Source organism: Vigna radiata, chromosome 9, assembly GCF_000741045.1.
Source record: "Vigna radiata var. radiata cultivar VC1973A chromosome 9, Vradiata_ver6, whole genome shotgun sequence".
NCBI classification, from domain to species: domain Eukaryota; kingdom Viridiplantae; phylum Streptophyta; class Magnoliopsida; order Fabales; family Fabaceae; genus Vigna; species Vigna radiata.
Window position 1 is genome coordinate 11250724 of NC_028359.1, and position 27438 is coordinate 11278161.

General features: G+C 34.0%; 4 protein-coding genes and 1 pseudogene across 8 annotated transcripts in view; all 5 read left to right on the forward strand.

The window, feature by feature from the left end:
* Nucleotides 1–1298: 1298 nt before the first annotated feature.
* LOC106773339 (TMV resistance protein N-like) lies at nucleotides 1299–3116 on the forward strand. Its single transcript, XM_014660039.2, has 2 exons — nucleotides 1299–1887; nucleotides 1991–3116. The coding sequence occupies exons 1-2, from the start codon at nucleotides 1370–1372 to the stop codon at nucleotides 3051–3053; spliced, it is 1581 nt and encodes a 526-aa protein (XP_014515525.1). The 5' UTR covers nucleotides 1299–1369; the 3' UTR covers nucleotides 3054–3116.
* Nucleotides 3117–8086: 4970 nt separating this feature from the next.
* Nucleotides 8087–13567, forward strand: LOC106774113 (TMV resistance protein N). 5 transcript variants are annotated; one of them, XM_014660964.2, is made up of 5 exons: nucleotides 8087–8664; nucleotides 8767–9853; nucleotides 9995–10270; nucleotides 13010–13053; nucleotides 13481–13567. In XM_014660964.2, exons 1-4 carry the CDS (start codon nucleotides 8336–8338, stop codon nucleotides 13019–13021), a joined length of 1704 nt encoding a protein of 567 aa, XP_014516450.1. In that variant the 5' UTR covers nucleotides 8087–8335; the 3' UTR covers nucleotides 13022–13053; nucleotides 13481–13567. The 5 variants fall into 5 exon arrangements, with proteins under 5 accessions (XP_014516450.1, XP_014516449.1, XP_022642232.1 ...); XM_014660963.2 differs by lacking the exons at nucleotides 13010–13053; nucleotides 13481–13567 and adding an exon at nucleotides 10403–11155 and having other exon boundaries at nucleotides 8087–8256; nucleotides 8525–8664; XM_022786511.1 differs by lacking the exon at nucleotides 13481–13567 and having other exon boundaries at nucleotides 13010–13120.
* Nucleotides 13345–16185, forward strand: LOC106774114 (annotated as a pseudogene).
* LOC111240500 (TMV resistance protein N-like) lies at nucleotides 15100–16049 on the forward strand. The gene is made up of 3 exons (XM_022785916.1): nucleotides 15100–15201; nucleotides 15308–15583; nucleotides 15714–16049. The coding sequence occupies exons 1-3, from the start codon at nucleotides 15100–15102 to the stop codon at nucleotides 16047–16049; spliced, it is 714 nt and encodes a 237-aa protein (XP_022641637.1).
* A 9786-nt stretch (nucleotides 16186–25971) lies between the features above and the next one.
* The window catches only part of LOC106773341 (TMV resistance protein N-like), a 30092-nt gene continuing 28625 nt past the window's right edge, over nucleotides 25972–27438 (forward strand). The window contains exon 1 of the mRNA XM_022786509.1: nucleotides 25972–26579. Within this exon, the coding sequence (XP_022642230.1) occupies nucleotides 26059–26579 (521 nt within the window). The 5' untranslated portion in view covers nucleotides 25972–26058. The remainder of the gene's footprint in view (nucleotides 26580–27438) is intronic.

Consider the following 27438-nt stretch of genomic DNA (forward strand, 5'->3'; position numbering starts at 1 on the left):
TGTTTTTCTTTTAAGATCTCCTAGAGTTTTAAAGAAGGATCACAATTAATTAAGGTAATCAATTATGTATTTAATGAATGCACAACAATAAAAAAAAAAACATGTTAAAAAAGTTTTAAAGAAGGATCACAATTAATTAAGGTAATCAATTATGTATTTAATGAATGCACAACAATAAAAAGAAAACATGTTAAAAAACTCCTACGTGTAATTAATTATGGTAAGTCATAATCGATTATGGATAATCAATTATCCGCTGGGAATTGATTATTCCAGAACCAAATTGAGTTAGCAAATTGAAAAACATCTATATGATAATCGATTATATTAAGTAGCTAATTGATTATTGCATAGTATTTTGGACATCAAAGAGAATTTTAAAACATAAATTGCAAGAATCGTACATAACACTTTGTCAAATATCGCTTTCTTATTATTATTATTTAATTCATCGTATTATTGTGACATTTTTATTTGCGTTTTTCTGGACGAGGCTAGTTAATTATTATTATTATTATTATATTTTTTTATCTTTCAAATTCTTAGTGTCGGTTTATTGTCCATTTAAGTGATTTTTTATTTTATTTTATCATAGTAGAGTTTGTTTAACGGACACTTAATAGTTGTTTAAAAGAGGTAGCTTTTCACGTAATTAAGAAATCATAAACTCTTGGTCACTACATCACAAGAAACGTAAACAAAAATTAAATGAAAAATCACCTAACAAACTTGAGATAAACCTTCCATTAAACATTTAATATATCTTCTGGAAATATATTTTTGCTTGAGCTAAGCTCTAATACGAATTCCACGCAACAACCATTGTTTTACTTTAAAATCTTAATTAAATACCATTTCATGGTATCCTTTTCCAAATCTTTTAATTATTTTTTATAGAATGTCAAAATTTCTTTTAACGATTAAAAATCTTAACAGAATATCATAATTTAAAAAAAAAAATAGCTTAACAGAATATCATAATTTAAAAATAAAATAGCTGTTGGAAATTTTTTTGACAAGTCCAAAGTGAAAATTTGGGACCTTTTCAGATCTAATGGTTTTCTTTTGCCTCTAGGAATTGCTTTTATATATAAGAGTCTATCTTTTAACCAAACTATTTGTTGTTTTTAATAAATAAAAAATTGAAGGTTCTGTCGTATTTGGACTTTTTCTTATTATCATTTATTGTTTTATGAAAACTTTGAATTCGTCAAGTAATTTAAAATGTTGATGCAACATATATAGTTTTCTATGTTGAAATTTCTTATCAGAGTGTTAGATGAGATGATAAACCCATAACCACAAGTAGTATTTGAACATCTTATAACATTATTGTTTTACCTTTGAAGAGTTGACTTCAATTCCTTTGATGGAGTTCGCATCTTCTTCTTCATCATCATCTTCATCCTTCTTAAAATCAGAACCCCATTTCTTATACGATGTGTTCATCAGCTTTGGGGAAGAAGAAATCGGTAGAAAGTTCGTTTCTCATCTCCATTCTGCCCTTTTACAAGCTCAAGTCAAAACTTTTATAGATGTGGAGAATCTGTCGAAGGAAATGAAGTTGGAAGAACATATGCGAGCAATTGAACGTACTAAGATTACAATAATTATTTTCTCCAAGAGATACACTGAATCTGCCTGTTGTCTTCTTGAGCTTGAAAAAGTCATTGAATGCCACCAAAGTTTTGGTCAAATAGTTCTGCCTGTATTTTACGAGATTGAAGCATTCGACGTACGTCACCATAAGAATGATTTTGGAAAAGCTATGGAAGAAACTGCACACAAAAGCTATTCTGGAGAACTAGTGGAACATGCGTTGTCCAGGTGGAGTCGTGCACTCTTCACAGCTGCAGGTATCATTGGTTGGGATGTCACAGATTTTTGGTAAACAAATGAATCCTTCTTACTTTCTTTCGTTTGACAGTGAATAAAGCATATGTTAAGGTTGTTATTTAATTTTGATAACATATTAGCATTCATCTTGAAGGCATGATGCTCAACTTGTGAAGAAAATTGTTGGCCGTGTTCAGACATTACTGGACTACAAAGACTTGTTTATTACCCAATATCCTGTTGCATTATTAGAGTCCCGCGTGGAAGACGTGATTAAATATATTGAAAATCAACCCTCCAAAGTGTGTATCATAGGAATATGGGGAATGAGAGGATCAGGTAAAAAAACCATAGCCAAAGCCATCTACAATCGAATTTATCGTGAATTCATTGGTAAGAGTTTTATTGAGAATATTACAGAATTTGGGGTTCCAGACAATAAAAGCTATGTTGGTTTGCAAAGACATCTTCATTTTGATGTCCTAAAATCTTGGTTTGATGTGGACAGCATTGGGATAGGAAGAACTATGATCGAGAAGGAACTTTCTCAAAAAAAGTTGCTCATTGTGCTTGACGATGTGAATGATTTTGTCCAATTTGAAATCGTATGCGGGAATTGTGAATGGTTGGGTCAAGGAAGTGTGATAGTCATTACAACTAGAGATGTTCACGTGCTAAACGGAATCAAAGTTAATTATGTTTATAAAATGGATGGCATGAACGAAAATGATTCCCTTGAGCTTTTAAGTTGGCATGCTTTTGGTGAAGGAAAACCAAGAAAAGACTTGGATGATCTTGCAAGAAACATAGCTGCTTACTGTCGAGGACTACCACTAGCTCTTGAGCTCCTTGGTTCCTTTTTATATGATAAGACAATGAACGAGCGGGAAAGTGTATGGTCGAAACTAAATAGAACTCCAATGTATGATATTGAAAGCATATTAGAAATATGTTTTGAGTTAGAAGCTATGGAAAAGGATATATTTCTTGAAGTATGTCGTTTCTATATTGGTAAAGAAAGAGGGTATGTGACAGATATATTAAATGCCCTGGGACTACATGCAAATATTGGAATAACAGTTCTCATAGAACGTGGTCTTATAAAAGTTGACAGTGATAACAAACTTGAAATGGATCCTTTGTTACAACACATTGGAAAAGAAATTAGTCGTGAAAGATCAAGCAGGGGAATCGGGTCGATTATGGATTCTGAATGACGTAAAAGATGTACTCAAAGAGAATACTGCAACAACATTCTTTATATCATTGAAACTTCTTTTGTTTTAAAGTCGTTCCTACCTAAAGTTTAGTATTTATTTGTGTGTTCTTTTATACCTTAGTAAATATCTATCATATTAAATGAAATTTAAAGAAATAAATATTTTTAATTTTTTAATTAAGTTTGGAATACAATCAATGTGAAAACAATTTATAGGTTTAGAAGGTTAATATGTATGTAAAAATGTTAAAAGTAATCTTTCTAAAAAATATAGAATCACTATTATAAAATAAGTTTTTTAAATCTGTTTTAAAAATATTTAGATTACATTAACTTAAATTTTAAATTTATTATTAAATAATAGATTTAAATTTTAACTCTTGTGAATCAATAAACTTAAATTTTCAGCTCAAACTTGCAAATTTAACCATATATTACATTCCATTAACACATCTTCGAAAAAAATTAATAACCACGACAAAATTAATCTTTCTGTATCTTTGAAATTAATCCAAGAAATTTACTTTTTTAGAGAATTTTGTATCCTTTATGACAAAATAAGTTGCTGGGTTAAGGAATTTTAAAAAAAAAATCAAATCTTATATTTTATTAAAATAATTAGATTCTTAACATTTATTAAATTTTGAATTCAGCCTAAAAAATAAGGATTTGAAATTTTTTATATCCTCAAACTTACATTTTGTTTTTCATTTTTTTTCTGAATTTGAAATGAAGATCTTGACATATATTTGAATTTGAAATTTTTTCTATCCTCAAATCTTATCCTCATTTTTTACAACTTGATTATGGTTTTGGAAAACATTGACTTGACCAAACGTCGAAACATTGTCGAGATAACTATTCTTTGGTTGATGTCGATTTAAGTTTTTTTATTAATATTACAAAGAATTATTAACTTTATTTAAGTTTTTAAAATATTTTATTTTTTACCACGATATTTTTTGCTCAATAATTATTAGAATTTTCTGGATTAACTTGGGAAAGAATATTTTTTTCATGTGACTTATGTTTTTTTTTTTCAATTGTCTATCTTTTTGTAGATCTTTGTACTAATTTTTTTTTATCATTCACAAATATGTTATTTTTTTAAATAGTTTATTGGGGCTTTTTTCTAATGTTAATCGGAATTTTTTTTACTAACAATGATTAAGATTTCTTTTACCAATAATTAGGGGAATTTTTCGGTCAACATTGATAAAAGAAAATTGACAAAAACCTTAATATTGACTGAAAAACAATATTAGTTAATATCTTGAGAAACAAATAAAATTGCAAATATCAGTTAAAAAACAAAGTTTGATTGAAAATAACATGAACGATATGATCAATTACAAAGATAATCAATTTTGATATTTATAAATTCTTAAAAATTATTTGATATATAAATAAACTTTTGTATTTAGTGATCATTAAAATATTTTATCCAAATAAAAAAATTATTTAATTTAAATTTTCCTATCTAAATAAAACATTTAAAAGTGAAATAATTTAAAATTAGAGATGTTATTAAATATTTTAAAAGTTGTTAAATTTTGAATTCAAACACGATGTTATTGTTTTAAAATCTTAATTGAATATTATTAAAGTGTAATGTAAATTATAAAAGAATATAGAAACTCTTTATATAGAAGAATTGAAATATAATACAAATTTTAAAATCTTATAGAGAAGTCTAAGACAGGAAGAGAAAAATCAAGAACATTTTACATAAGAAAAAATCTAAAAGATTCTACATAAGTTGTACCTAACATCTTCTAGAATAATCTATGGATCTATAAATATTCATGTACTCTACCATTTTATGTAAGACAACATTTATCACAACTAAGACAACAACAAAATACACTTCTTTCAACTAATACTAACAATGGTATTATAGCTACGTTCGGCCATCTACTATGCATAGATAAAATTTTCAACTACTTCAAACAAAATTATAATCCATTCTATACTGTTTTCAAAATATTTTTTCAACTCATGGCTACTATCAACCAAATATCATTAATTATAGTACATATTTTCACAAAAGAAAATTGTGATTTTTGAGTGTCAAAATTAAATTATTCTTCCATTCTAAAGATTTATAGGACATCATAGAAGAGAGATCCANTGTTCTAGAAGACATATGCACTCCTATTATAGCTCAAAAGAAGGAGTTCAAGGAAAACAAACAAAAGAATTCAAGGACTTTATTTGCTCTTCAATAAGCAATTGATGACACAATGTTTTCAAGAATAATAGGTGCCACAAGTGCAAAGCAAGCTTGGAACACAATACAAGAGAAGTTTCAAGGAAGTGATGAGGTACATAAAATACATTCTCTAGGATAAGATTTTGAATTAATAAGAATGAAAGAATCTGGAATCATTAAAAACTACTATTCTAGAATAAAAGAAACAATTCGTCAAATGAGAGCCTTTGGTGAAAATATTCTTGACAAAAAAATCATTGAGAATTATTTTCTATTCCCCAAAAATATGATGCAATTGCAATCGCAATCACGATTGAACAAACAAAATATTTGGCTATATTGTCAGTAACACAACTAATGAGCTCTCTTGAAGCTTATGAACAAAGATTGAAAATACATGAAGAATACCTGATAAAAAATGCATGTCAATCAAAACTAAAATTACAGTATTAAAATAAAGAATATGAAGGAAATAAAAGTATAGTGGAGAAATTTGTAAAAATAAAGAAAATTCTATAATTTTTTCTATGACTCGTTAAGGAAATTGTCCTCCATATGTGGCATCTATAAAAAGATAAGTCACTTGGAAGAAGATTGTTGGCATCATCGAAAACCTCAATGTTAGTACTACAAGAAATTTGGTCACATAGAGAAGTATTATCATAATGATAATAAGCATCAAGTAAGCTATGCGGAAAAACATAATCAGGAGCAATGCTTATTCTATGTCAATCAAGAATCTCCTAACGAAGAAGGAATTTGGTACTAGGATAGTGGATTCAACGATGACATGGCAAAAGATCAAAGCATTTTCAAAGGCATTGATAAATTTGTCAATGTTAAAGTTTGGCTGGGAATCAACATCACAATTAATGGAGTCTCGAGGTAAAGGAACTGTCATGGTGGAGACAAAGAAAGGTATGAAATTTATCAAGGGCATTTTACTAGTTCCAAATCTTAAAGAAAATATTTGAAGTATTGACCATATTATGGATACTAGATATTCTCCTCACTTGGAGAAAGATACATGCAAAATTTGTGATAGTAAAATGTTAAAAATTGGCCAAGTAAAAATGGAAAAGAGAAATGTAAGCTTTCCTATAAGGTTCAAACCTGGAACTAATATTGCCATGAAGGTAGAAGTTGATGACTCTTGGCTTCGACATAGGAGATGTGTGGTCACTTTAATACACATGCCTGAAAGCTTTTATCTCAAGAAAAACATGATGAGAGAAATTCCATACTTAAAGGATAATAATGAATCATGTGAAGGATGTCTCCTCGGCAAACAACACCAATTACCAATCTCGACAGACAAAGTATGGAGAGCAAAAGAGTTATTGGAGTTTATTCATACCAATATTTGTGGACCGATAAGGAGACCTTCACATCATAACAAAAGGTATTTCATCATTTTCATTGATGACTTCTTTACAATAACATGGGTCTATTTCTTAAAGGCAAAGTCAGAAGTCTTTGGGGGATTCAAGAAATTCAAGACCCTTGTCGAGAAGCAAAGTGGAAAATAGATAAAAGTACTTAGAAGTGATCATGACAAAGAGTACACATGTCTCAAGTTTGATCAATTCTATGAACATGAAGGCATAAAGCAACAACTTACCATCATATATACTCCACAATAAAATGGTGTATTAGAGAGAAAGAATCGCACAATCATGGAGATGGCAAGATCAAGCACTAGTACAAAACCACCGTATAACATCGGTGTTTTTTGGCCTTTCACGTCGAATTCAAGACCGTCATACCGGGAGACGTTAAATTAACGTTTAATTTAAAAACTATAAATAGAGGTAAATTAATTGGTCAGATTCTCTTAAACTCTATAAATAGAGGTTTAATTTCGAGGTAAAGACACTTTTTTGATAATTGACTTTTTAGACCTCCAGAGAAAAATTTTGACTTGAAGGTCGAAGTGTCTTCTGCAGGTCAACCCCTCAAAACGATCAGTCATCTAGAGCACAGTGAAAGTGAACGTTGGTCCAGACAAGAGTGCTACGTAGGAGTCATCGTACGTGGTCCCATTTCAGTAGAATCAAATGTCAACAAATAATACAAAGACTTTATTAAAATTTATAACTTATCTTACTCATGATTAATCATGTTTCAAATTATTTTAATTAAATTTTGTTGTTGAAACTAGTGTAAGTTAATGTTCAGTCTATTCCTCTGTTTCTCAATGATGTGTTTTATTGCTGCTCGGGTTTATAAATTCAGTGTTTAGATTTCAGTTTCTTTGCATTGTGCTTTTAAACAGTCATTAATTCTTGCAATGCTTAAAGATAAAGAATTCATTCATTTAAAATGGCTTTTTGGGTAGAAGTTTATTATCTAACAGAGATATTTTTTTCACGTAATTAAAGAAATGGTAAACTCCTTGTCACAGCATCACAAAAATTATAAAAAATACCTAACAAACATGAAGCAAACCTTCCATTAAAAATTTAAGATGTCTTCTGGAAATATATCTTTGCTTGACCTAAGCACTTTAATCTATTAAACTAATTTTCAGTGGTAGCCATCCTTTTTGTGTTAGAATGAAAGAATAAAGAAAGCGAACTACGAATTTCACGCAACATCTAATGTTTTTCTTCAAAATATTAATTAAATATAATTTAACTTTGTCGTTTTCTAAATGTTTTTAATGGTTTTAATAGAATACCATAATTTCTTTAATTGATCACCATAAATACTTTAGTAAAAAAAAAAAAGGAATTTGAAATTTTTCTTTGAAATCGACTGTGAATAATTCCAACTCTTAAAGTGTATATGGACTAGTCATCACGCACTTCGAGACTAGATCTAAAACATATCAACCTTTATTGCTTTATCTTTGAAGAGTGGACTTCAATTCCTTCAATGGAGTTTGGATCTTCTTCTTTATCATCATCATCTTCATCGTTCTTAAATCAGAACCCCATTTCATACACGATGTGTTCATCAACTTTGGTGGAGAAGACATCGGTAGAAGGTTTGTTTCTCATCTCCACTCTGTCCTCTTACAAAATCAAGTCAAAACTTTTATTAGCCAGGAGAATTTGCATGAGGAAATGAAGCAGGAAGAGCACATGAGAGCAATAGGACACACTAAGATTACAATAATCGTTTTCTCCAAATCATACACTGAATCTGCTTGCTCTCTTCTTGAGCTTGAAAAAATCATTGAATGCCACGAAACATTTGGCCAAATAGTTCTGCCCGTATTTTACGAGATTGACCCATTGGATGTATGTCATCAGAAAGATGATTTTGGAAAAGCGTTGGAAGACACTGCACACAGAAGCTATGCAGGAGAACAACTGCAACATGCGCGGTCAAGGTGGAGCAGTGCACTCAAAAGAGTTGCAGGTATGACTGGTTGGGATCACAGAGATTTCAGGTAAACAAATGAATCCTTCCTACTTTCTTTGGTTTGAGAGTGAATGAATCATATATTAAGGTTGTGTATTAATTTTGGTAACACATATGATTCATATTGAAGGCATGATGCTGAACTTGTAGAGCAAATTGTTAGCCGCGTTAAGCCAATAGACTTGTTTATTACCGAATATCCAGTTGGACTAGAGTCCCGCGTGGAAGAAGTGATTAAATGTATTGAAAATCAATCCACGAAAGTGTGTATGATAGGAATATGGGGAATGGGAGGATCAGGTAAAACAACCATAGCAAAAGCCATCTGCAATCGAATTTATCGTAAATTCCTTGCTAATAGTTTTATTCAGAACATTAAAGAAGCTTGGGATCCAGAATATGAAGAAAATGTTCGTTTGCAAGAATATCTCCTTTCTGATGTCCTAAAATCCAAGTTTAAGATTCAAAGCGTTCGCATTGGAAGAACTATGATACAGAATGAACTTTCTCGAAGAAAGTTGCTCATTGTGCTTGATGATGTGAATGAGTTTGGCCAATTAGAAATCCTTTGCGGGTGTCGTGAATGGTTCGGTCAAGGAACTGTCATAATCATCACAACAAGAGATGTTCGCCTGCTGAACCAACTCAAAGTTAATTATGTTCATAAAATGGATTTTTTGGACGAAAATAAGTCACTTGAGCTTTTCAGTTGGCATGCCTTTAGAGATGCAAAACCAAGAAAAGAATTTAAGGAACTTGCAAGAGACACAGTTGATTATTGTGGAGGACTACCACTAGCTCTTGAGGTCCTTGGTTCCTATTTATGTTATAAAACAATAGAAGTGTGGAAAAGTGTATTGTTGAAACTACAAAGAATTCCGCCGGATGACCTTGTGAGGGCATTAAAAATAAGTTTTGAAGATTTACGTGATACGGAAAAGGACATATTTCTGGATGTATGTTGTTTCTTTATTGGCAAAGACAGAGACTATGTGACAGAGATATTAAATGACTGTGGACTACATGCTGATATTGGAATAACAGTTCTCATAGAGCGTGGCCTCATAAAAGTTGAAAGCAACAACAAACTTGAAATGCACATTTTGTTACAAGAAATGGGAAGAGAAATTATTCGTCAAGTATACCCAGAGGAACCGGGGAAAAGGAGTCGGTTGTGGTTGCAGGATGACGTAAAAGATGTACTGAAAGAGAATACTGTGAGAACATTATTTATATGATTTGAAAGTGTTTTCTTTTTTATTGTAATGCATGTGTTGTTAACTTGTTAAACTCAACATTAATTATCAACAATTATTTATGGATTTCTCAATTGTTTATCTTTGCTATATTCATCACAGGGGACAGAAGCTATCCAGGGATTGTCCCTGGAACTGCATTCAACAAGCAGAGATTGCTTCAAAACTCATGCTTTCAAGGAAATGAAGAAATTAAGACTTCTACGACTAGATCATGTACAAGTTGTTGGAGATTATGGGCACATTTCTAAAGAACTGAGGTGGATTTGCTGGAAAGGATTCCCTTCTAAATACATTCCAAACAACTTTTATATGGGAAATGTAATTGCAATTGATTTAAGGCATAGTCATCTTCAACTCGTCTGGAAACAACCCCAGGTATTCCTTACGACCTTTTCTTCTAAAACTCGTAGGTTAATTAAGATAGAAATAGTATTATTGGTTCCACTTCTAACTATTGCATTCTTTTTTTCATTTACTTCCCTAATCTTTTGTAAAGTATGTTTGTAGGTTTTAGAGCGGTTAAAATTCCTTAATCTTAGTCACTCCAAATACTTGAAAGAAACACCTGACTTTTCCAGACTACCAAGTCTTGAACAGCTCATTCTAAAAGATTGTCCAAGTTTACGCAAGCTACACCAATCCATTGGTGATCTCTCCAATATACTAATGATAAATTTGAAGGATTGTACAAGTCTACGCTGTCTCCCAAGAGAGATATATAAGTTGAGATCTTTAAAAACTCTCATCCTATCTGGTTGTTCGAAGCTTAGTTCTATAGATATAACACAAGTGAAATCCATGGTAAATATAATTGGTTAAAACACAACTGTGAAACAAGCGCCCTTTGATCAATTGTTAGCTAAAACAATATCAGATATAAATCCCAACGTGAATGTGAAGGATTGTTGGTATATATTTGTTTGTAGACTACACGTAGCATTTATTTGTTGATAGACTAAACTTTAGGAGAATAATAACAATCAATTTGGGAATCTCAATTTGTTTCTCTTACTGCAAGTATTATAAATAATTGGCGGTTCATATATTGATCAGAATAATAACGTGTACTTTCATTTCAACTCGTATATTCTTTCTCTTTCAGCATTTTATTTCCTCTGTTTTGTTTTGCTGCCTAACATTATTCTGTAAAACAAAAATTAGTTCTTTTCAATTATATAGACTAAAATATGAAAAACTTATAAGAAAAGTATAAAATATAAATTTTATAGGTTTCCTATAACTAATAAAAGTTAAGAAATTATGTTGACCACAACAATTTAAATTCATTAAAAGTACTTTAGTCTATGACAATCATCTATCTTGACTAGTTGAGAAGGACAAAATTGCCTAAGTCAATAAACTATGTTATAGAGATTAAGAAGTATTAGATGAAATATTAATTATTTTATGTTCTTGAGTGAAATTATCTATTTATCTTAAAAGAATAACTTATACAAACCATACAATTTAGGTTTTGGTGAGAAGAAAGCAAACTATATAATGTTCATCACTACCATCAGAAGGAAATAAGTTTCTGTGAAAAAAAAAAAAACCCTAAAATACAGAAAACAATTCGCGTAAAGAAAGGAAATATACAAAAGACCTAAAGAAAAATAGTGAAAAATGAAGAACACATACAATTGAGTTATCAATTTTCCTTGTTGATGATTCTAGAAAAAAAAAAGAGCACAATGTTTCAACGTAGATCATCAAGATCGCTAGAAGAGACTATAGTTAAATGAAAAAGAATAAAAGATTGAAATAGGTAAAAAGAAAAAAGAGAAAAAAATTTTAAAAATCCAAGAATGGAATTGAAAATTTTGTTTAATATTGTTATATATATTAACATTAAAAGAATTAAAGAAATGAGAAGCTGAAAGAGATTGCTTGCTTCCCAGGATGAAAAGACCTGCTAAAAATGAGACATTGTGCCCTAATTTTTTAAACATAACTTTAATATTTTCTTCCTATTTTTCCATTTATGGCAGATGAGTGATTCTGATGCGAGAACGATTATTTCAAGGAGTTATTTATCAATATGAGAAGATAATAAAAGGTTAAATAAAAACAGGATACCAGACCATTATTTTTATTTTGATAACTAAATATCAAACATGTAAATGGTGCAATGTGTTTTTTTTAATCATCGAAATAAGACAAATTTTTAAAAAATCATAAAATTATATAAATTATATTAAGATGACATAATTTTATAGTGAAAAGCCCAACAAAAATAACGTAATTTTAATTTAGAATATTTTTAAAATTAAAGTCAATGTTGACATCTTCATTTTAAAATATTTTAAACTAAAATCATTTAAAATTAAACTAAAATTGTGAAAACTTGATACAACTTCAAGTTAAAATACATTAAACTAAGATCTTACTAACTTAACATAACTTGAATTTTAAAAATATTTTAAATTAAAATCACGTCACTGTAACACAATTTTTTTATACTAATAATCTTATCATCTTCACACAACTTAACTTTATATTAAAAGTAAAAATTCCAGAAGACGTTCTCGCAGATGCTTTGATGGAAGAGCAATTTCTTTCAACTTCTCTTGTGTCATTGTGTCACTGTGCATCTGAGACGTTTCTTTCTTGAATGGTGTGCGACATAAAATATCTCATCTCTCTTTAAAACCTAGAGATTCAAACTGTTTGAACCTTAAGTTATTGCCACAAAAAGAATTGATTCCTCTTTCTCTTTCACCAATTAGCATTAATGAATATCTCCTGTTACAAGAGTGCTATGAAAGGAATGGAAGGATGAATCTGGCCTAGGATTTCCCATATTCCTTGTTTAAAGATCAATAAAGAATAAATAATGTCAACAACTGAAAAGAGTTTATCAGAATTTATAACTTATCTTACTCATGATAAATCATGCTCTATACATTTTAATTAAATTTTGTTGTAGAAACTAGTGTAAGTTACTGCTCCTCTGTTTCTGAATAATGTGTTGTATTATTGCCTGGTTTATACATTCACTCTTTACAATAGATTTCAGTTTCATTGTGTTTTTAAATAGTTATTCGTTTTAGCAATGCTTAAAATGGCTTTTTGGGAAGCAGTTGGTTATCTAACAAAGATAATTTCTTCATGCAGTTAAAAAAATGATAAACTCCTTCACACAGCTTCACACTCCTGAGGTAAAACTTCCATTAAAATTTTGTGTTAGAATGAAAGAATAAAGAAAGCGAAAAACTATGAATTCTACACGACATCTAATGTTTTCCTTCAAAATCTTAATTAAATATTGTTTAAGTTTTTCCTTTCTAAATCTTTTTAATGGTTTTGATAGAATATCATAATTTCTTTAGAAAATCTTAATTAAGCAACAGAAATATTTTAATATAAAAAAAAGTTATTTTAAATTTTTCTTTGAAATCTAAAATGAATAACTGCAACTCATAAAGTGTTTTTCTAAAAATTTAACGCGCAAGTATGAATACCGAGATGGGTTCAGGAGCCAAAATATAAAATATAAATGGTATTTGATTATGGGTGAGTGATAACGCAATTCAGGACCACATATAAAACATATTAATCTTTAACATTATCGCTTTATCTTTGAAGAGTTCACTTCAATTACTTCCATGGAGTTTGCATCTTCATCCTTCTTAACATCAGAACCCCATTTCATATACGATGTGTTCATCAACTTTGGTGGAGAAGACATCGGTAGAAAGTTTGTTTCTCATCTCCACTCTCCTTTTACAAGCTCAAGTCAAAACTTTGATTAGCCAGGAGAATCTGCATGAGGGAATGAAGCTGGAAGAGCATATGCGACCAATAGGACACACTAAGATTACAATAATTGTTTTCTCCAAATCATACGCTGAATCTGCTTGCTGTCTTCTTGAGCTTGAAAAAATCATTGAATCCCACGAAACATTTGGCCAAATAGTTCTGCCCGTGTTTTACGGGATTGACCCATCGGATGTACGTCATCAGAAGGATGATTTTGGAAAAGCGTTGGAAGAAATTGCACACGAAACCTATTCAGGAGAACAACTGGAAGATGCGTTGTGCAGATGGAGCCATGCTCTCACCACAACTGCAGGTATGACTGGTTGGTATGACAGAGATTTCAGGTAAACAAATGAGTCCTTCGTACTTTCTTTGGTTTGAGAGTGAATAAAGCATGAGTTAAGGTTGTGATTTAATTTTGGTAACACATTATCATTCATCTTGAAGGCATGATGCTGAACTTGTAGAGCGAATTTTTAGCCACGTTAAAACATTACTGGACTATAAAGACTTGTCTATTACCGAATTTCCTGTTGGATTGGAATCCCGCGTGGAAGACGTGATTAAATTGATCGAAAATCAATTTACCAAAGTGTGTGTGATAGGGATATGGGGAATGGGAGGGTCGGGTAAAACAACCATAGCCAAAGCCACCTACAATCGAATTTGTCGTGAATTCATTGGTAAGTGTTTTATAGAGAATATTAGCTATGCTTGGGATCCAGAAAATAAGAATGAATGGTATGTTGCTTTGCAAGAAAATCTTCTTTATGATGTCCTAAAATCCAAGTTGGAGGTGAAGAGCGTTGGGATGGGAAGAACTATGATAGAGAACGGATTTTCTGAAAAAAAGTTACTCATTGTGCTTGATGATGTGAATGACTTTGGCCAATTAGAAAACCTATGCGGGAGTCGTGAATGGTTCGGTCAAGGAACTGTGATAATCATTACAACTAGAGATATTAGCCTGCTGAACCGACTCGAAGTTAATTATAAGTATGAAACGAAACTTTTGAACGACAATAAGTTACTTGAGCTTTTAAGTTGGCATGCCTTTAGAGAAGCAATACCAATAAAAGAATTAAATGAACTTGCAAGAGACATAGTTGCTTATAGTGGAGGGCTACCACTAGCTCTTGAGTTCCTTGGTTCCTATTTATGTGATAGGACAAAGGAAGAGTGGGAAAGTGTATTGAGAAAATTACAACGAATTCCCCCTCGTAAACTTCTGAATGTATTAAAAATAAGTTTTGACGATTTACGTACTACGGAAAAGGACATATTTCTTGATGTATGTTGTTTCTTTATTGGCAAAGAAAGAGACTACGTGACAGAGATATTAATTGGTTGTGGGCTACATGCTGATATTGGAATAGCAGTTCTCATAGAACGTGGCCTCATAAAAGTTGAAAGGAACAATTGAAATGCACCCTTTGTTACGAGACATGGGAAGAGAAATTATTCATCAAGAATGGTCAAAGGAACCGGGGAAAAGAAGTCGATTGTGGTTGCAGGATGACGTAAAAGATGTATTGAAAGAGAATACAGTAAGAACATTATTTATATAATTTTGAAACTTCTTTTGAAAGTGTTTTCCTTCTAAGTGTAATGCATGTGTTGTTAAGTTGTTTATCTTTGCTATATTCATCACAGGGGACAAGAGCTATCGAAGGATTGTCCCTGAAACTGCATTCCAGTAGTAGAGATTGCTTGGAAGCTTGTGCTTTCAAGGAAATGAAGAGACTAAGACTGCTACAACTTGATAATGTACAACTTAGTGGAGATTATGGGCACATTTCTAAACAACTGAGATGGATTTGTTGGCGAGGATTTCCTTATAAATACATTCCAATCAACTTTCATTTGGAAAATGTAATTGCAATTGATTTCAAGCATAGTCGTCTCCAACTAGTCTGGGAACAACCCGTGGTATTCATTACATGCCCTTTTCTTTTAAAACTAATAGATTAATTACAATAAAATTAGTATAATTGGTTCTGTTTATAACTATTGCACTTTTTATCTTTCCTAATCTTTTGTCGAAAAACTATGCTTACAGGTTTTAGAGCGATTAAAATTCCTTAATCTTAGTCACTCCAAGTACTTGAAAGAAACACCTGACTTTTCAGGACTACCAAGTCTTGAAAAACTCATTCTAAAAGATTGCCCAAATTTATGCGAAGTACACCAATCCATTGGACGTCTCAGGAATCTACTACTCATAAATTTGAAGGACTGCACAAGTCTAAGCTATCTCCCAGAAGAGGTATATGAGTTGAGATCTTTAAAAATTCTCATTCTCTCTGGTTGTTTAAAGTTTCCCCCTATACATATAGCAAAGGTGAAATCCTTGGCAACTATAATTGCTGAAAACACAAAACCAAGCGCCCTTTGATCAATTGTAAGCTATAACAATATCAGATATAAATCCCAACATGAATTTGAATGATTGTTGGTAAATATTTGTTGTTACACTACACGTAGCATTTATTTGTTGTTAGACTAAATTTTAGGAGAATAATAACAATCAATTTGGGAATCTCAATTTCTTTTTTTACTGCAAGTATTATAAATAATTGGCGGTTCGTATATATTGAGAATAATAACGTTTACTTTTATTTCAACTCGTATATTCTTTCTCATTCAGAATTTTATTTCCTCTGTTTTGTTTTGCTACCTAACATTATTTTGTAAAACAACAATGGTATCATAAGAACGTTATTCAAATTAGGAGGAACCAATATGAACTTTTATTATTATCGAACCTTTTTATTGCACGTACATTACTTTATTGTTACTCCTTTCAAGAAGTCTTATAATTTTATTTTATAATAATACCATCTGACGATCCCTCTTATGTTTGCTTGGCCATTTGAAAAACTATGTTTCAAAAATGTCATTATTAGCTCTTTTCAAATTCTTTGTTTCTAAATAATTTGTTCTTTCATCATTCTTCGTTTTTACTACATGAACTTTTCTATTTGATCACATTGGTATATCTCTCTATATAAATGTTAATCCATACATAAGTAAGATAGCTTTCGTGCAGCAAAATGATTATCGTGTTAACCATAAACCAGAGGGGTAAATTGGTTTTAAAATTTTCTCTCAATTTTATCTTATTCAGCGGTTAATTTAAGCAATTAAAATAGAGTAAGGGAAGAGAAAAATTGCACACATAATTTTATAGTAGTTCGGATTAAAAGAATTCTACGTCTAGTTGCTAATCTCACAAAGAGATCAATGTTCCTCTATCACAAAATCAATAAACTTTACAATAACACACAAATAACAAGTTTAAGGTTTAGAAAACATCTTTCTTGTTACCATAAGAGATCATACTCACTTCCCTTTAACACCTCAAGGGATGAACACCTCTTCTGAATGTTTTATGAAGGACGATAGACTTCACTCAACAACAATAGTCGCACTTAATCACACCTACAATGAAAGTTCTCTCTCTTGCCCACACCAACCTTCCAAGCCAATTCACAGAGTTACAAAAACCCTAGGTCACACTTCACTTTAGTTAAAAAACGTGCAGTTGTTTGTTTTGAACAAGGGTCTATATATTTTGAACAAGGGTCTATATCTTCTATATAAAGACTTCTTTCAAGGACACCTCCAAAAATTCCTTGGCATACCTTTCACACGTGATAATCTATTATCCCACTTAGGTAATTGATTATACATTTAATGAATGTATAACGACAAAAAAGTAGAAAATAATAATCTAATAAAGACTAATAAAGACATAATACATTAACAATTAGAAATGGTAGGGGGGAAGAACATTAATGTTGAAGCTAGTCACACAAGTGAGACATACTTCCCATATCGAGTATATAGGAGGCATGAGGATGACAACAATCTAGGACCAGATCAAATGATGACCATAGAAGAAAATGAGATTGTTAGGAGAATGACCATAGTGGGATTATCGTACATTCAAACATTTCCTTATGATAGAACTGCAATGAATGGAGTGGTGGAAATGTTGGACGGCAACATCAATTCCTTGGAAATACCAAAACCTTTGTTTTCTTCTCTTGCTAGATGAGTTACATGTTTTTTCTTTGAATTTGATTTCATCGTATTTTGGTAAAGTCTTTCTAGATTTATTGTAAAATTGATCACCCAACAAGAAAGAGTATCTCGTATATGTGTTAATCTTCATATTGATTGCACAACTAGATTAGTTGTGTATGATAACTTGTTGTACTCAGCTAAATTCAAGTGGATAATTCTCAAAAGCACAAGGACAGAATGAATATATAGTTGAAAAGTGAAAACTGTCATGTAGGCTTGGAAAGATGGCTCTAGACTAATTGCAAGATTTTAAGATGTCATATATTTTTCCTATTCATGACACCCTTACTATTGAACTAACACTATTTGGATGTTCATTTGAAAGGACGCTTTGCCCTTTATTCAATTTTCCCTAAGAATTAAATAAGAAGACGGTAGTTAAACTATGAATAGCAGATGGTTTAATTCAGTTCAACAAAAATCAAAGTTTGGAAGAGACAGATGAGGAATACTAGGATGAACTGGTATGAAACTCACTGATTTAAAGAAGCATTGCATATTTCCAATACAAGTTAAAAATGCATGATCTCGTCAATTATTTAGCCACGGTTGTAATGGGCAAGTACTGTTGGAGGTATGAAGTTCAAAAACCAAAATAAAGTTCGCCATCTGTCTTACAGCATCATAAATTTGATGTGATTTCAAGATGGCAGGGTTTACGAGCATTCATAGCATTGTCACACTACGACAATATCAACCAGTTGCCTAATTCTCTTTAAAAAAAATTCATTTTCTATCTTACAATAAAATCAAGAGGTTACCTCATGACAAGATGCAAGCTGTACAATGTCCAAACCTTGCTGCTATGGTGTTGTTCATACCTACTGGAATTGCGTCAAGACATAGACAAATTGATTAATCTGCATCACATGGATCTATGTGGAGCCAAGTTGAAGGAGAATTCCCACAAATGTAAGTTAAAATGTCTCAAAACATTAACTTCCTTTGTTGTCAGAAGAAAGGAGGGTAGATTAAAGGTTTAAGCATTGAAAAATTTTACACATCTACAAGGAAAGTTTTCCAGATTAAACCTACGACATCTTGAAGATGCAATGAAGCTTTTTAAGGTAATTTAAAAATTAATGAGCTAATAGAGGAGTTAGAATTTGAGTGGGTCTTCAACACTGAAGATTCACGTGTTGTGAGAGAAATACTTTAGAAGTTGGAACCATAATGTTAGGATTAATAATCCAATACCTCTCACTAATGTTGTGGACTCTGTTGATGTAACCACCGAGACAATTGAGGGACCCCCACACGACCCAGCTGAGGCCACAGCACATGAAGGAAGGCCACAAAGAGCATCACGTTTGCCTCAACGTTTCTCTGATTTTGTTGTGACGTGTCCTGGTCCCAGCACAAAGGGGAATTCTGTTACGAGGACATGAGAATCTTGTTTATTTGCTTTTTGTTTTTCCCCTGTAAAACGGTTATGCAAAAAGTGCANGTTATATAGCACAAAGTGAATAAAAAGGGGACGGTGGATTTTATGCAGAAATTACTCTCTTCTCTGATAATTCTCAATCTTCTCTGTATTACTGCTAAATTTTCATCTGACAAAACCTATCATTGGTGCTTTCATTCAGCTTACTCCCTCCATGACGTCTCTTCCTTCTCACACCGAAGAACTTTCTAAAATAAACAAACAGCTAGAACAACTTCTCTTATCCCAAGCCAATTTTGCTAATGCCCTTCATGATATATCAGCACGCACCACCCTACTTGAATCTAAATCCACCCCACAATCACACCACCACACCACCCCACGGCCCCTCAAATTTGATCTCCCAACCTTTGATGGATTTGACGCATTAGGGTGGATATTCAAGGTGAATCAATTCTTCGAATATCACCAAACACCCCTTGAGCAGCGTATACAGGTCTCCTCCTTCTATCTTGAAGGCCCAGCCTTAGCATGGTTCCAGTGGATGTTTAACAATGGTCTCCTCACTTCATGGGAGGCTTTCCTGCGCGCATTGGAACTACGATTTGCTCCATCCAAATACGAAGATCCCATAGCTGCCATATGTAAGCTTTCTCAAACACAGGGCCTCCATGACTATCTATCTGAGTTTGAGACTCTTGCCAATCGCATTTCCGGTTTCCCTCCTTCTTTTTACCTCAGTTGTTTTATTTCGGGCCTCAAACCGCATATCCGTCGTGAGGTAACAACCCTTCAACCGACCGACCTTCCCCAAGCCATTGCTTTAGCCAAACTTCAGGATGAAAAATCCAAACCCACACCAAGCACACCCACCAGATTCTTCCGCCCTCCACCCACTTCACCTAACCCATCTCCCGTGCCCATATCCCAAATGCTCCCACCTCTTCTCCCTACACCACCCACAAAACTACCCATTCGGAGACTCACTGAAGCTGAGATGCAGGTTCGGAGGGACAAAAACCTCTGTTTCAATTGTGATGAGCGATATACCCGAGGTCATCGTTGTAAACCTCAGTTCCTCTTATTTACTTGTTTCGACACTGACGACCCACCGGCGGAACTACCCATCGATGATAGTGTTACTACACCGAACGAACTAGAGGCAGGCCTCATTAGCCTTCATGCCTTCTCGGGCCAGTGGAGCCCTCGTACTTTTCGGATTTTCGGGTCCATAAATGGGTACAGTGTTCAGATCTTGGTGGATAGTGGGGCTACCCATAATTTTATCCAAAATCGAGTGGCCCAATTTTTACAATTGCCAAGATAATCGACACCAAGCCCATTACGAGTAATGGTCGGAAATGGTGATTTCTTACCTTGTTCGAATTTCTGTCCCAATGTCACCCTTCACTTAGACCAGCACCAATTTCCCATTGATCTCTACCCTTTAGACCTCTCAGGCACAGATGTTGTATTGGGAGTACACTGGCTACAATTAATCAGCCCTTTCCATATGGACTACAATGGTCCATTTATGCGTTTTATGTGGAACAATTCCTTGGTGGAGTTACACGGCAACCAAGACCCAAATCCTATACCCATCTCAGCCCATCAACTAAAAAGACTGCAAACCACCAATAGAGTAGAGGCTTTATTCCAACTTTCCCTACAACCTCTCCCCACAACACCTTTACCCTACCCCCACGACACTACCCTTAATTCCCACCCAACCACTACAACCCCACTCCTTCCCAACGCCTCTGCACCTCAATTACAAGGCCTTATTTCCAAATATTCTTCACTGTTTACAATCCCTACAACTCTTCCCCCTTCACGCCCCACTGACCATTCTATTAACCTCGCCCCAAATTCATCCCCCATCTTTGTCCGCCCATATCGATACCCTCACTTTTAGAAGCACGAAATCGAATCTCAAGTTCAAAAGATGCTGGATTCCGGTTTTATTGTGCCTAGTAATAGCCCTTTCTCTTCCCCAATCCTCCTTGTTAAAAAGAAGGATGGCACTTGGCGTTTCTGCGTTGATTACAGAGCATTAAACTCCATCACTGTAAAAGATAAATTTCCAATTCCCACTGTTGATGAGCTTCTCGACGAGTTGGGTAATGCCCGTTGGTTCTCGAAATTAGACCTCCTTTCGGGATTCCATCAGATTTTAATGGTGCTTGAGGACTCAAGGAAGACTGCTTTTCGTACTCATAATGGCCATTTTGAGTTCCGAGTTATGCCTTTCGGGCTCTGTAATGCCCCCTTCACCTTCCAGGCCACAATGAATGATCTCTTTCGACCTCACTTACGTAAATTCATCATTGTTTTTTTTTTATGATATTTTGGTGTATAGTCCTTCTCTGGACTCTCATATTACACATCTTGACCTCACATTTGATCTATTGCACTCAAATCATTTTAAGTTGAAAGGTAGCAAGTGTTTGATTGGATGCCATTCTATTCAGTATTTGGGGCATATCATTTCTCATCGGCAGGTACAGCCAGATCCTGATAAACTCGAAGCAGTTCGCAGTTGGCCTCAACAGACTACGATCAAATCACTCCGAGGCTTCTTGGGCCTTACTGGATTCTACAGAAAATTCGTGCAGGGATATGCCTCCATCGCTCATCCTTTAACTGAGCTGTTAAAAAAAGACGCTTTCCTTTGGAACAACGCGGCTCAGTCTGCCTTCGAAAAGCTCAAGCAGATACTCTTACAGGAACCTGTACTAGCGATTCCTAATTTTGACTCCACATTTGTTATTCAAACCGATGCTTCAGGTGTGGGAATGGGTGCAATTTTATCTCAACAGGGTCACCCGGTCGCTTATTTCAGTAAGCAGTTTTGTCCCAAATTGCGCAACTCATCCACTTATGTAAGAGAACTATGCGCAATCACATCTGCTATCCAGAAGTGGCGTCAATACTTGCTTGGCCGTCATTTCATAATCCAAACAGATCAATGTTCCATCAAGGAGCTTATGCATCAAACTGTCCTCACCCCGAAACAACAGAAATATCTTTTTAAATTGATTGGTTATGATTTCGAAATCCAGTATCGCGCCGGTAAATCTAATACTGCTGCGGATGCCCTCTCACGTACTGATGCTACCACCGAGAGTTCCTTGTTGGTCATCACTATTCCCCAGCTTGAAATTCCTGGATGCCCTTAAATACTCTCTTACTGCTAATGATGAATTTCAGGATTTTAAGAAAAAAATCTCTGTTGCACCTAGTGAATTTCCTCACTACACAGTTCACCAAGATTTCATCACCTTCAAGGATAAGATTTGGCTCCCTTCCTCCAATCCTTTTATTCCCTTACTCCTCTATGAATTCCATTCAACACCAACGATTGGGCATACTGGTGTTGCTCGCACACTTAGCAGGTTGTTAGCTCAATTCTATTGGAGGACAATTCGTAAGGATGTTCAGGATTTTATAGCCAAGTGTTCAATTTGCCAACAGACAAAGATTCCTACTCAGCGAACTCCGGGGATTTTGCAACCAATACCACCACCTTCTCATTGCTGGGAGGATCTTTCTTTGGATTTTATTGTCGGTCTTCCCTCATATAAAGGTTTCACTACAATTTTAGTGGTGGTTGACCGTTTCTCAAAAGGGGCTCACTTTGGTATGCTTCCCCGATCCTTCACAGCCTCATCAGTTGCTGATCTGTTCATTAATATTGTCTGTAAACATCATGGCATCCCTCATAGCCTCATTTCGGATCGCGATCCGATCTTTCTCAGCCAATTTTGGCGCGAGCTCTTTCGTTTGAGTGGTACTAAGCTTCGAATGTCAACAGCTTATCATCCTCAAACTGATGGGCAAACCGAGGTGGCAAACAAAGTGTTGCAACAGTACTTACGTTGCTTCGTTCATGACAAACCATCGCAATGGGGCAAATACCTAGCTTGGGCAGAGTGGAACTTCAATACTTCTGTCAACTCCTCTACGGGATTCACTCCTTTTGAAATCATGTTTGGTTTTCCACCACCAACACTGCCTAAACTCATCACTGCAGACACTTCTAATGCGGCAGTGCAGTATGAACTCTCGTCTCGTGAAGAAATATTACGCAAGCTCAGTTCTAACTTAAAGAAAGCCCAGGAATCCATGAAGCATTGGGCTGACACCTCTAGACGTGATCTCCAATTCAATGTTGGTGACTGGGTCTATTTTCGTTTACGACCTCGCCGTCAAGTCTCAGTCACTGGCCCATTTTTGAGTAAACTGCAGAAGCGATATTTTGGACCTTTCCAAATTACCAACAAGATTGGCGAAGTAGCTTACAAGTTGGCATTGCCCGCAACAGCAAAAATACACAATGTATTCCATGTATGTTTATTACGTCCTCATAAGGGACCCCTTCCTTCTTCTCCTCTCCAATTACCATCCGAGATTCATGATAACCAACCAGTTCTTGAACCTGCTGCCATTATTGATTGGAAACAAGATCCATCTTCTGCAGATTCACGTATTCTAGTCCTGGTACAGTGGCAAGGCATGCCCCTAGAAGAAGCCAGTTGGGAACCATTGTCACAATTCAAAGACCAATTCCACCTTGAGGACAAGGTGTTACTTGAACCAGGGGGAGATGTTAGGATTAATAATCCAATACCTCTCACTAATGTTGTGGACTCTGTTGATGTAACCACCGAGACAATTGAGGGACCCCCACACGACCCAGNTGAGGCCACAGCACATGAAGGAAGGCCACAAAGAGCATCACGTTTGCCTCAACGTTTNTCTGATTTTGTTGTGACGTGTCCTGGTCCCAGCACAAAGGGGAATTCTGTTACGAGGACATGAGAATCTTGTTTATTTGCTTTTTGTTTTTCCCCTGTAAAACGGTTATGCAAAAAGTGCAAGTTATATAGCACAAAGTGAATAAAAAGGGGACGGTGGATTTTATGCAGAAATTACTCTCTTCTCTGATAATTCTCAATCTTCTCTGTATTACTGCTAAATTTTCATCTGACAGAACCTATCACATAATCAAACGTAAAGCAACTAATCATAAAAGTTTATTGTGGCTTCACCTTCCCAATTTGGTCGGGTCATCTTCCTTTTGCAACATGGTATTGCTTAGAATAAGTGATTGCGATCATTGTTGGTCACTTCCACACCACTTGGGAAATTACCTTATTTCAAGCTACTATGCATTGCTAAGCTCAAATCGTTGAAGAAATTTGGAGGCTTTTCTTTTCAACCATTTGTAAGTCTGAAGGATCTAAAATTTATGGAACTTTCAGAATTTCTTTCTAATGAAGAGTTCTGTATATATTCCGTTGTCCCAAACATAGAGGAAACTTACCTACCAACCATCCGTCATTAGAAAGACTCAGGATAGTTAAATGTGATGAACTCGAGTTACAAAACTCAAATCAGGTGGATGACACCAACCCTTTCGGTAGAGTTCATACTCAAGTGGCTCTCTTCTCTGCACTCTATACACAATATTTGGTCCCCAGGTTTATTATCATTACTCAACTCCTTTACTCTTGGGAATCACCATTTTCTAGAGCTATTTCTGAGGATTCCAACCAACTATAATTGTCTTCAATTTTTGAATATCAAAACATTTCTATATCTCAAGTGTTTGCCAGAATAGATTAACACCCTCACAGGCCTTCAAGAATTGATTGTTTATGAGCTTCTATGTCTGAAGTCATTTGCAGAAGAGGGTTTGCCTTTCAATTTACGAAAAGTTAAGGTCTTTTATTGTTTTGGGCACTCACACTACCATCCATCACTCAGTGGGGTACTCACTTTCTGAAGTTTCTTTTAGACGTAAAAATTGCAGAAGACGTTCTCACATATGCCTTGATGATTGAAAAGCAATTGCTTCCAACTTCTCTTGTGTCATTGTGTCACTGTTCATCAGAGACATTTCCTTCTTGAATGGTGTGGGACTTAAAATATATCATCTCTCTTTAAACTATTTGAACCTTAAGTTGTTGCCAAAAAGGAATTGAGCCCTCTTTCTCTTTCAGTAATTAGCATAAGTGAATATCCTCTGTTTCAAGACAGCTATGAAAGGAATGGAGGGATGATGAACCTGGCATAGGATTTCCCATATTCCTTGTTTAAAGATCAATAAAGTAGAAATAATGTGAACAAAGACAAAGAGTTTACCAGAATTTATAACTTGTCTTACTCATGACAAATCATGCTCCATTTATTTAATTCAATTTTGTCCTAGAAACAAGTGTAAGTTAATGTTCGGACTGCTCCTCTGTTTCTCAATAATGTTCTGTATTGCTGCTTGGTTTATACATTCACTCTTTAACAATAGATTTCAGTCTTTGCATTGTGTTTTTAAATTGTCATTAGTTTCAGCAATGCTTAAAGATTGAGAATTCATTGATTTAAAATGATAAATTCCTTGACACAGTTTCATAAGAAACGTAAACAAATTTATATGAAGTACCTAACAAACCTGAGGTAAAACTTCCATTAAAATTTTGTGTTAGAATGAAAGAATAAAGAAAGCGAAAACCTATGAATTCTATACAACATCTAATGTTTTCCTTTAAAATATTAATTAAATATTGTTTAAAGTTTTCCTTTTCTTGATCTTTTTAATAGTTTTGATAGAATATCATAATTTCATTAAAAATCTTAATAAAACACCAGAAATATTTTAATATAAAAAAAAAAAACTTATTTAAAACTTTTCTTTGAAATCGAAAGTAAATAATTGCAAATCTTCAAGTGTCTTTCTAAAAATTTAACGCGCAGGTCTCGAAAAATGAAGTATGCATACATACCAAGATGGGTTCAGGAGGAAAAATATAAAACAAATGGAATTTAGTAAAGTGATATTGGGTGAGTCATAACGCACTTCGACACTACATATAAAACATATTAATCTTTTACATTATTGCTTATCTTTGAAGAATTGACTTCAATTCCTTCCATGGAGTTTGCATCTTCTTCTTTAACATCATCATCTTCATCCTTCTTAACATCAGAACCCCATTTCATACACGATGTCTTCATCAACTTTGGTGGAGAAGAAATCGGTCGAAGGTTTGTTTCTCATCTCCACTCTGTCCTTTTACAAGCTCAAGTCGAAACTTTGATTAGCCAGGAGAATCTGCACGAGGGAATGAAGCTGGAAGAGCATATGCGAGCGATAGGACACACTAAGATTACAATAATCGTTTTCTCCAAATCATACACTGAATCTGCTAGCTGTCTTCTTGAGCTTGAAAAAATAATTGAATGCCACGAAACATTTGGCCAAATAGTTGTGCCCGTATTTTACGAGATTGACCCATCGGATGTACGTTATCAGAAGGATGATTTTGGAAAAGCGTTGGAAGAAGCTGCTCACAAAAGCTATTCAGGAGAACAACTGAAACATGCGTTGTCCAAGTCGAGCCGTGCACTCACCACAACTGCTGGTATCCCTAGTTGTGATTTCAGAAATTTCAGGTAAACAAATGAATCCTTCCTATTTTCTTTGGTTTGAGAGTGAATGAAGCATAAGTTAAGGTTGTGATTTAATTTTGGTAACACATTATCATTCATCTTGAAGGCATGATGCTGCACTTGTAGAGCAAATTGTTAGGCACGTTAAGAAATTACTGAACTACGAGGACTTGTTTATTACCCACTATCCTGTTGCATTACTAGAGTCCTACGTGGAAGACGTGATTAAATATATTGAAAATCAATCCACCAAAGTGTGTATCATAGGAATATGAGGATTCGAAGGATCAGGTAAAACAACCCTAGCCAAAGCCATCTACAATCGAATTTATCGTGAATTCATTGGTAAGAGTTTTATTGAGAATATTCGTGATGAAAAGTATGTTGCTTTACAAGAAAATCTTCTTTCTGATGTCTTAAAATCCATGTTGGTGCTGGGAGGCGTTGGAATCGGAAGAGTTATGATCAAGAATAAATTTTGTAGAAAGAAGTTGTTGATTGTGCTTGATGATGTAAATGAGTTTGGCCAATTGGAAAACCTATGCGGGAGACGTGAATGGTTCGGTCAAGGAACTGTGATAATCATTACAACTAGATATCTTCACTTGCTGAAACAACTCAGAAATAGTTATGTTTATGAAACGGATCTTGCAAGAGAAGCAAAACCAAGAAAAGAATTGAAGGAACTAGCAAGAGACATAGTTGATTATTTTGGAGGACTACCACTGGCTCTTCAGTTCCTTGGTTCCTATTTATGTGATAAAACAATAGAAGGGTGGAAAAGTGTATTGAGGAAATTACAAAGAATACACGGGGATAATCTTCTGAAGGTATTAAAAATAAGTTTTGACGGTTTACGTGA